The sequence below is a fragment of the Cottoperca gobio genome, chromosome 3, assembly GCF_900634415.1.
Source record: "Cottoperca gobio chromosome 3, fCotGob3.1, whole genome shotgun sequence".
In the NCBI taxonomy this organism is placed as follows: domain Eukaryota; kingdom Metazoa; phylum Chordata; class Actinopteri; order Perciformes; family Bovichtidae; genus Cottoperca; species Cottoperca gobio.
In genome coordinates this window covers 27,543,166-27,554,419 of record NC_041357.1, presented here as the reverse complement: position 1 = coordinate 27,554,419, position 11,254 = coordinate 27,543,166, and the positions used below count along the sequence as shown (strand labels likewise).

Genomic DNA, 11,254 nt, shown 5'->3' with positions numbered 1-11,254 from the left:
CGAACGATTGAACTGTCATTGGTAGAATTGCGATTTCCATCCTATCGGGGGCTCTGGCTGAGACTCGGGGGGCCTTGGTAGCTATACAGCTTACACAAGAATCAGTCTGGTGCCAGTTAGTGCTGAGCTGGCACACTTACCTGGACATGAAATCAATCAGGTCAATTTTCTTATACCTGCAGCAAACCAACGGCTAAGTGATGATGACTACCAATTGGTCGCTGTGTCTTTGTTTTTTTTCTTTTACCAGGATGTACAATCAAAACAAAAGAATGTGCCTACTTTAATGGAAGATCGACTTTCACTTACTTTTTTTTCCATCACTGTAAAACAAGCCTAATTCTCCTCACTACATAACTTTGTTTTTTCCTTCCTTTGCCTTGACCTATGGGAGAAAAAGCAAAGCGGATATGCGAGGGCTTTAGGAAGAGAGAAAGTTTCTTTACACTGCATCGGGCCTCTGAACCTTCAACTGAACTTTTAGCATGTGTTAACGCTACATTGATGTAATAGAAATTGACACCGCTATGCTACGAGAGAAGAGTGAGCTGCTCAGCATTCTCCATCATCACACACCCACATTCAATGCACGCACACGCACAACCCACTGAAAGGTTCACAGTCCAAGCTCGCTGCCAGGAACCGAGAAGAAAAAATCCAAAACAATCTTCTTTTTTTCTTAAAGAAGAGAAAATCTAACTGTCAGCTCAGTGAGGATTATTCCACCACGGTTGGCTCCCCAACTTCCCCACCGTAATCCACCCAAAAAACTCTTGGTGAAGCCTTTCAAAACAATTTATGCAAACAAACATCAAGCACAGCTATTTGTATTGGCACCGCTCTGCAGTAAACCAGACTGAACCAAGACCAGATGGGGCTGGGCCTTTTCTGTCGCCGTGTGGTGCAACACTCGAGGCAGCTCAGCAGACACGCTTAACGCAGAGCACTGTCTTCTGTAATGGAGAGTGTTTCAATATTTAGACCACTTCTCATCACACTCCCCACTTCTGGGTGTATGTGTGTATATGTGTGGTGGATTGCCACATGGGCACACAACAACCCCCAAACCATATTACAACCATCTCTGTATCATTTTATTCACAAATCTTTACTTGTTTCAAGTGTATATTCTTTTATCCATACACACCCTGTTGTAGGTGTCCTTCACATCTCGTCTCTTTGATCACTTCCTACTCTACTCAACTCTTGACCCCACATAATGACTGATTTACAAGAGTAGATTAAATGTTGGTAACCAGCTGCTTATAGCTCAACGTGTGCTGCATAACATACAAGTTCCCCTGGAAAATATGGATAAACATGAGAGAAAAGATGCCGATACATACCATGACCCGTCTGGTGTTGACAGCGTGGCTGTGCTGTGGCCGGTAATTGGACTGGCAGTAATGGGAACTGTCTTTCTGCCTCTGCGGGCCCAAAGATGGGCCACAATGCTGCTGTGGATTTAGCAGCTGCAGTCAAATGGAAACCATGTAACTGCAATTTTCTTCGTCTTCCTTTTTTCTTCCTACGTTTGAACGCTGACATGATCATTTATGAGTTGAGTGAATTTCATGACCCTCAGGCCCTTGAAAACTGGTCAACCGCCAACATGCTATTTCAGAAATACATGGTTGTCAATGAGAAAATGAGCCCTCCATTCGTCATTCCAGAGGAACTTGTTTTTTTGCAGATGCATGTATTTACCCGACAGCAGCGTTTTGCTGCTGCTGGCCCTCCGCCTTGAGGGAAAGTTCGGTTTGAAGTCAGCATCCATCTCTGCGAAGACCACACATACACAAACACAGGCATGGTAGCAATGAGGTGGCCTACACTGACTGAAAATAAAAACATTTTAAATCAGATTTGGGTCCAAATTTGAACGTTAATTCACACGGAGACGCAAATCCACGCAACGCCACCGCAGGAGCTTTGACACACCCAGAATAGATATGTACACACGCCACTTGCCGACAAGAACACACATAGACAAAGAGCCTAAGGCCCCGAGATGAAAGACGGCACATGGATCCACACATCATAGGATCGACCCACAACCTACCCGTCCACACACACACACATCTACTGACACCCCGGGGAGGAAATAGACACACATTCCTCCCACTCGTTCTTCGTCTCTCTATCTCTCTTATACACACCTACAGTGAGCCAGGCTCTCGCTCCATAAGCAGTTATTTCCCAGAGTCACTGCCAGCACTCTCTCTCCCTCTCAGTGACAAGCTACAAATCCCTGACACCACCACTGATGATAGCTTTACAGTAGAGCCTCAAGGGGACTCTGCCAGCCTGCACACACAAACAACACACACATGCCTATTTCTCTGTCTGTCTTTCTCTCTCTCTCTCACTCTCCCAGGAGCCCCAGGGGCCTCTGGGATATGCGGCTCCCAACACAAAATGCCTAGGGTTTGTTTGAGTTAAACATCAGACTACAAGCAATCAAAGTGACGAGGGTACAAATGAAACACCATTCATGCCTGTCAATTAATGTGGAGACCCATGTTTAAATTGTGGGAAACAAAACCAAATGGATATATGTGTAATTACATTCTTTCAAGACACACATTGTCTTTTAAATACCAATCAAAGCAGAACACAGCACAGTGACTACTTAAACAGCAATCAAACGTGTACTGTCATCAGTTATAGTAATTCTTTTTCTCAACCAAGTCATCAGGATGTCACACTCGCCCTATCTGTACTTTCTCTGTTTGATGAAGCTTTAATGACCCCTTCTGTGTGCTCTAATTATTCAGCAGCCCTGGAGATGATTGTTTTGGTGTTAACCGGCCACCACTGTGACCATATACGCTATTGCTCTATTATTTCTCAATACAATATTCATTACTTTTCTTTCCATTTTGGATAATTTTGCCCGTACTAATAACGCTCTTCATGGGGGGAGGTGTGTGTGTATGCAATGTGTGTGTATGTATGTGTGTGTGTAATAATTCCAGATCACAATTGCCTTGGATTTATTGGCATATACCAATTTGGCTTTAATGAGATCACACACCTCCAGGTAGGTGCAGCTTCATCCCCTGCTCGGCTCGGGCTTCTGCCTCCGTCTCTACGTCTGTCTGCCCTTATTACCATTTCATACACCCCCCCTCCACCTCCACTTCCACCACTGCCGCTGCTACCCCCCATCTGATGAAAAACCAGAAAGGCTTTGTGTGATTCATTAAGTCAGCATAGGAAATGTATTAAGTAGAAGAGGGCTGGGAGCTATTGAGTGTTGACTTAACCTTTCCACTTTTTCTCCCTCTCTTTTTCCAACCAGTGATGCTTCTAATAGAGGATGCGTGCATTACTCAGTCTCATTAGTAACTGCATGGACCCGTTAGAACAAGATATAATGGAGGTTTGGACTTGCTTATCCTTAAATAGCATGAGTGAATGTACTATAAGGGTGAATGCCTTTGTCTGCTGCTAGTTAAATGTTCTATTACATGACCAGTCTTGGGTCAAATGGTATGTCTACAGACTTTGTTGCAGCCTGTTTCAAGTAGAGGCACGTCCGCTTTTTCGTATCACGAGAACGCATTTCTGTAGGATGCTAAACTTTGGAAATGATACTAAATTCACTACTAATGCTACTTATAATAATAATACTTTCTTGTGATTATCTGAAGTTTTTGGTGCTCTTTGTGTTGTCCCCCCCCATTAAGAAGATTGCATGATTTTTTTCCCCCACCTGCTTTCCAAGTTTTTACTTTACCACAACCTATATTTGATATAAATGATACATGATTTAAACCCAGGGTGGTCTTGGACAGGGGCTTAAACTTGGACAGCTTAAGGGTGGCTGCTACTGTACACCACCCTGCTGCAAAAAGAAGCTTCTCTCTGTTAAAGGACATTGCGTCTCTACAATACTCTAAGCCTCAGAAAATGGCAGACTTTGCCAAAAGAAAATCTACTAAAAAAAACATCTGAGAAAGAAGAATCACTAATTGCCATTGTCGGCCATTTAGCTGCTAAAAAACAAAACCTTGTTACAATGTGAGTACTAAGTAATCCAGACAAAACACAGTAAATGAAATGTCTCATTGTGGGGTTGTCACACATTTCAGAGGGAAGGGCACTGTGGTCAGTCTGCCATTACAATTAGTGTTAATTTTGGCCTGATTCAGTGAGATCTACACTGACTGCTGGACATGCATTATGCATGAGTCTGTCCATATGCACTTGGGCCATCATGCATGCCCTTGTAGAAAAGCATCGACCACCGGCATGCAATTACATTTAGCTTGTTTCAACCTTCTCTGTGTGCACATTATCCTATAGAATCATTTCTTTAGGCAGTGTGCTTAGATAATAAGTTCTGATATCCATCATTGATGGTAAATGGAAAAGTTAAATTATGCTTATTGTAGACATCTGTGTTATTCCCATTTAAACTCTTGCCACTGTACATATAAACCCATATCCCCAAATTCGGATTTTTACAGATAAACTGAAGGATTAAGTTCAAGGGTTGAGAAAATTATCCGATTTCTTAATCTCAATAAACAATTTTAAACCCTATTGGATTATCTGAAAATTGCATCGTCACAAAGATGAAAACAGATCTGTTTTTCTGATGTCGTGAAAAGTAGGTTGTTTTGCAAGTTGAGATATTTGATCCAGAACACTGTAAATAGCCAACAGACATGTGCAGTGCCTTTTCACTTTTTGACCTCAAAATGTTTTCATTAATGCCAGAAGAATATGTGTTAACAGCTGTATCATAATCAAGTTGGCTTGCCCCTTTCGTTTTAGATATAATCGATTTTAAGGTATTTGCACTGTGCTCATTTTTGAGAGAGTTTTGGCCATTTAAAATGTTTGGCTGCAGAATTCGTCTTGTTCTAGGATGAAATATGTAACATGGCTGGAATTGAACATTGAAAGAATCAACAAGTTGGAAAAAAAGGGAAAATTAAAGACATATTTTATTCAAATAAATAATCCTGCCACTCGAGAGGTTTGATACAGTTTGGTATCATGGGGGAATAATGTAAGTTTTGTGGACCAACAAGTTCCCTGTTGTAATTTAGTTGCCTGTCAGAAAGAGCACTGGTCGGAAGTCAAGCCGAGTTGCTGTGGGTGTTTACTGCCCAGGCACTTCCCAGAGCCTGGACCATGACCACTCTGTCCACTTTATCTCTGTGGAAAATCTCTTGACGGGAGATCTTCATCGCCTACACGCGGCTCTTTAGCGCCCCTCGGAGAGGAAGCACATAATCGCAGAAGCGTCTCCAAGGGATGAATACATACATACATCAGTTTTGGAACGGCAGGGCACCGGGAAATTTGGCACACGGTATCAGTCGTGACAACGGAAACCTTACATAGCCCTAGATAATCAGAAACAGGCAGATCATATGACTCAGTAGGACTGATCGTCGCTGTCACTGTCAATACAAATATAGTGTGCATAGGGGGAAATAATAGACCCCCCTCCCTCCCAGCTCAACATCATACGAGGAGGCACAGTTTGTTTATGTTTATGGGAGAGAGTGAGAGAACTGGTGATGGTTGAGCTGCTGATCTAATAAGGCTTAAAATTATTTTTCGTTTCATTCACTGTGAGGCAGCATCATTCCTTACCCATCTTTCAAGTGAGCATCATTCAATTAAAATGCAATTCTCGTCGCCCCCATCCACGGATATTTAATTAGACTGGAGAGAAGGGCTTCCACTGTCTTTTTTCCATAGCTCTTCGGATTTCACCTCTAATGCATATTTTCACTCTGTTACGCGTTGGTTAAACAAGGGCATGTATCCATTTGTTAATTGATACAATTACGCATTACGCGTAATGGTCACGTAGGTCTCCAGGCGCGCATCAATCACTGGTCTATTGACCTGCCAAAAAACCCTCTAACCGTTCCTGCTGGGACTGCCCCTCTCTCTAATAGAGAAAGATAGAAACATCATCGTCATTAACTCCGGGATGGACCTCTGGCCAGAGAGCCAGAGGCGACCAGAGGTCGAGATTTAAAAAAAAGAAAAGAAAAAAGTCTTCGATGGGTTTACTCAACCAGTTTTAATTATGATATATTGTAAATAAAAGAAACAGTTTGAAATTACAAATCTTTTTTTAATCAGAAAATACTCAGCAGACTTTTTAGTTGACATGTTTGATTCCTATTTGCATATGTGGAAATAAAAAGTAATCTCTTCTGCTGGAAGTGTTTGTGATAACTCACAAGAAGAAATACCTTCTATCTTCTATTGTGTTTCTAATTAATGTAACTTCACAAGGGGTTTCCATATGTTGCCATTCTACAATTCAATAATGATGAAAAATTATACCATTTTCCGAGACGTTACCACAACAAATCGGTGAATAATTCTATTACAAAAGCGGGACAAGACTGTGTACAGTGCACCTTAAGAAAACCCTGCGTTGGACGTGATTGGTAAAGACATTATTCTATCCTTGGTACCCTGCCGTTCCGGGATTACAGTGACGTCACGCTGATACCCTTGCATGGATGAATGCTAAAGAACTATAGAGCCACAAATAATAGCACAAGCAGAGTCCATATCTTGCAAGTCTTACGTTATCCTTTAAGCCTCCTTCAGCTAACACAACAACAATTTTTTTTTTGCACTTAATGACGCTTAATTTCATTTCTTATCGGGTCCTTGGGGGGGATTATTCATTCATATAAAACAATCTGCAGCTGGTGCGATCCTAAAGTCTCCCTCCTATGAGTGAAGTCATCTATTATTGAGCGAAAGGCCGTGCGTGGAAATGTGTGTAAGACGGTGGATTTGAAGTAGGAATTGGTTGCAATCGATCAAGGGTGAAGAATATTGCTGATGGTAACAAAAGAAGCAGCTATGTCTTTCTCGCAATTTGGATACCCTTACAATGCAACTTCACAGGTAAGCCTCTTTGCTTTTTATTTCTTCTAAGTGTTGTGTACACACACACACAAATGGCTTCTTTGTGTGCATATTTTTTCTTGTATTTCACTAGTCAGAGCACTTTTTCTCTATAAGAAACATTTATGACTGAGTGGCTGCTTTGACAGTATTGACAGATATTTCCGTGTGGTGCGTCTGTTGTTGAACCAGATATCGATATACACGCACCCGTGTCCAATTACACTGAATTATGAATGAACTCACGTGTTTTTCTGATGACAATAGAGATGAATGTCACCTATTGCTCACTACGAGGTGTAATTGGGCTGTACACAATCGCAAACTTTCTATTTATATGGGACGCGTGGGAGGTTAGACACCTTGCATTTTCTTGAAAACTTAACATGCTTTGCTCAATTAAAGTGGGTAATTTACATTTTAAGACATTATTATTGCGCCTAATGACAAGTTGGAAGAAGTTCAAGACGATCAGGGGACAAAAGTTACTCTCATGGAAAAGTTGTCACCCAACTTTTATATCGTTAATATTTTTAATGTTCAGTACATTGTATATACAATTTTAAAAAGTATCATTTCTATGTAGTTATTACTTGTACAGTGATATTACCTCAGATCTTTCTTATTTATTTTAAAACCGACGATAAACTGCAGCAGTTCACTTTTACGCACGGATTGCGCACACCTTTTTCCATCTTAATATCCAATTTATTAGAACATGAAAAAGGACAATGGGGTGATATCGCTAATTTCACGTGTTCACAATGTAAACTACTTTCTCTCATTCCAGCAATGCTGTGAAAAGTGACTTACCTTGTATTAAGGCAGGTCACAAGATAAGATAATAACACCTGATTCAGTATAATTGAATTGAACTAAACGCAAACTCACATTTTCACTCGTTTTATATAGTCATGGCTCAACACTAAAGTGACTGAGCAACTTAAATTAGAGAGCGTTTTGCAGTGCATCACCCACAGTCACTTCAGAGTTGTCACAGGCATCCAGATAAGAGCTGAAACAGCCAATGACCATGTCTATCCACGATTTTCTTCATGCAGTTTTTCGTGTCGGCAAACCCCAGTACGACTTGCTGCGATTCGATTTCCAGGTCGGTCTCTGACGGGACAGCAGGCTCCCAGACTGCCGCTGCCGCCGCTGCTGCCTCCTTCTGCTGCCCGTCCTACGAGAACCGGCTCCTGGCGAGCAGCCGGACGGAGCTGAACGCAGCGCTGGGGATGTACAGCTCTCCCTACGCCGCAGCGGCTGCCGCCAGCCAGAACTACGCCAACTACTTCCCCTACAGCACCGACCCATCCGCTATCTACTCCACTCTGGTGGGCTCACTTCTGCCTCATATGTTGCTCAAAGGGGGGGAGGAGGGTGGTTCAGGCTGATCGATCAACCGGGTTTTGTTCATCAATGTATCTCACAGTGCAAATGTATCCGTCTCGACATGCCGCTTAATCCGGTAGTCTTATCTTCTTCCCCTTAAAAGCAAGGCAAAAAAAATCCTGTCACTCAGGTGAGGGGAAGTAGTGTGGAAGCACAGCAGAGTAAACTTGTCTCATTCAAATGTAATTGTATTAATATAAAGTAATCCTTGCCTTGTTTCAAAAACATTTTGATATAATTTTCTTTTGAAAAAGAAGTTACATTACATTCCTCCTCTGTCAGAATTGTTTACTTTGAGAAAGTAAGATTTTAGAGGATAAAAGACTTAATGACTTGTTAAATGGATATTTTAAGGTGCAGCTGTAACATTTCTTTTTTTATTTTAAACACCTGAATTCAGCTTAAATGTACTATGCATGGAAATGTTGCATGTTGTACCTGAAAACAGTCATATATATATATTTATATTAAATTACAAATACCATTCTAGGATCATGTACTTTACTTTATATTTTCATTTAAAAACACATTGATGTCATGTATGGCAATAATTCCCACTCTTGTTAAGCGTGATATTTGATTTAAAAGCATAAATATAGCAAACGTCTTTCATTAGTTTTTTATAAAAATATCAAAATGTTGAGAAATAATGAATGTTGCATACTCATAACAACCTTATTGTCTTTTACAGAATCCACAGTATGACATTAAGGACAGCACAGGCACTTTACACTCTGGCATCTCTCAAACCGCTGCATACTATCCTTATGACCATTCACTGGGACAGTATCAATATGACAGGTAAATTCTGTGTTCATTTGTGTCCACTGTGTGTAATATGAGCATTAGCTGACCTGCCGAGAAGTATTATTAAAAGCAGCCATTCACATGGGGAATATGCCGCATTCAGATCAAAGGTCAGAGAGTAAGTCCACACTGATACCTGCATGGAGCAAAGCAGTGTATATTTCACACAGCAGGCAGTAGGGATATGATGTCTGAAGGAATATCCTTCACTTACTGCACTAATGGCCGCTGCCTGTGTGTATTTCTGTGCGTTCTCTTTCCAGATACGGGACAGTAGACTTTAATGGCACGGCCAGAAGAAAGAACGCAACTCGTGAAACCACCAGCACCCTGAAAACATGGCTATACGAGCACCGCAAGAACCCCTACCCCACCAAGGGAGAGAAGATCATGCTGGCCATCATCACCAAAATGACCCTCACACAAGTGTCCACCTGGTTCGCCAACGCCAGGAGGAGGCTAAAGAAGGAGAACAAAATGACCTGGTCACCAAAGAACAAGGCCAACGATGACAGGAAGGATGACTTTAACAAGAGCGACCAAGACTGTGTCACCAAAGGTAAATGAGTTCAACTATTCATTGTTAAACTACAAATATGGCTGCTTACACTAAGTATAGGGCAATACAGCGTCCAATCATATGGACCAAAAAGGTAACAAAGTAGTTTCCAGGGAGAAAAGTATATTTAAAAGTGTTCTGAACAAACTTCATGAGTTTACAAAAAACAACTTTTCAAACAGTGTTAGCTAAAAGAATCTCCTTTCTTCCATGCAGACTCTAGTGACTGCAAGGACGAGAAGGATCTGCACCTGAGTGATCTGGAGGACATGGACGACGACGACTGTGACAAGCTGGAAAGCGACTGTGAAAAGGTGGCTGCAGATGAGCAGGACCTCCAGAGGGTCATGGCAGTATCCGGAGCCCCTCAAAAGAGAGACTGCAGCTCCGAGCTCCACCTTAGTTTAACTAACAGCTTCCACGCGTTCCCCTGTGCCATCAAAGGCGTCACCACCCTCCCTCCTCTACCGTCTGACTTCCTGGATCCTGTGGTGTCCAAGGCACCTTCCTCAACTGGCCCAGGAGGAACGCTGTCCCTGTCTCACTTTGAAGCATCAGATAAGCCTCGGATTTGGTCTTTGGCTCGCACGGCGGCTTCGGGGGTCATACTGAGCCCTCAGCAGCATGGCTCGGAGCTGAGGACAGGCAACTCAACCGGGGACTGCCAGCTCCAGAGCTCCAGGCTCACCGGGACTCTTACTGGACAGTGTGGGGGCATGAGAGGCCTCCATGACTCTAGCAGTGTCACCAATACTGAGAGCCCCTTCGCTGAGGGCTTATCATTGCACTCAAAAGTCTATGGCACTAGCAGCTACAGTCACAAGGACCTCCAACTGCACTGTTCATCCTATGCTGCACTCCAAGACACATGTCAGTACTCCACCATTGAAGGTATGTCATCTTATACCGGCAACACCTTATAACAAGGGATTTAATGCCTCTCGTATCTGTGAGAGAGAAAGGTTTCAGACAGGTGTACAGTTATCTTATTGTCTAGTACCTTTGAACACCAGCATTGTCAAATATGTTTTCAAAAAATGTTCCATGTGTTGTTGGATATAGAAAAGCACATTTAAGGTTATGAGGTGAGGAGACAGTTTCTGCCAACTTGCACCTAAGGCAAGTTTCTTAGATGTGCTTTTATTTGGGTGTGTAGGGTTCTCTGGAGGCAAAGCAGAGACACAGTCCTCTGACCTCAGTGAAGCCTGTGGGACCGTGCAGGATGACAAGGTCACTGCGTTCAGACCAGTGATGAAGAGGTGAAGCAGGTGAGAGTCTGCACTGAACTGGAAGAAACCAGTGAAGTCACGGCACACACACACACACACACACACACACACACACACACACACACACACACACACACACACACACACACACACACACACACGGGGCACACAACCACAGCATCAAACTCTCACAGGTGAACAAGGACACACTTTAAAAAGAATATATGTCGTTAAATTTCATATTTTATTGTATCTAAATATAATGATTGTCAGGTTGAAGTGACAGTTTACTAATATGTAAAATGTCAAAAAATAAAGAGACAAAATATTAAAAAATGTATTGCAATCAACAAATTAAATT

At 42.2% G+C, this 11,254-nt stretch overlaps 1 protein-coding gene across 1 annotated transcript; it reads left to right on the top strand.

Moving 5' to 3' along the window:
- Window positions 1–6,837: 6,837 nt before the first annotated feature.
- irx6a (iroquois homeobox 6a) lies at window positions 6,838–10,927 on the top strand. Its single transcript, XM_029427733.1, has 6 exons — window positions 6,838–6,903; window positions 7,965–8,240; window positions 8,990–9,099; window positions 9,369–9,664; window positions 9,881–10,555; window positions 10,821–10,927. Exons 1-6 carry the CDS (start codon window positions 6,838–6,840, stop codon window positions 10,925–10,927), a joined length of 1,530 nt encoding a protein of 509 aa, XP_029283593.1.
- Window positions 10,928–11,254: the final 327 nt, after the last annotated feature.

What these genes read in the sequence shown, in the direction of transcription:
- irx6a (XM_029427733.1), top strand. Translation starts at nt 6,838, where the DNA reads ATGGTAACAAAAGAAGCAGCTATGTCTTTCTCGCAATTTGGATACCCT. An exon ending in CCGCTATCTACTCCACTCTG is followed by an intron (nt 8,241 to 8,989) that starts GTGGGCTCACTT and finishes TGTCTTTTACAG; the next exon opens with AATCCACAGTATGACATTAA. An exon ending in GGACAGTATCAATATGACAG is followed by an intron (nt 9,100 to 9,368) that starts GTAAATTCTGTG and finishes TTCTCTTTCCAG; the next exon opens with ATACGGGACAGTAGACTTTA.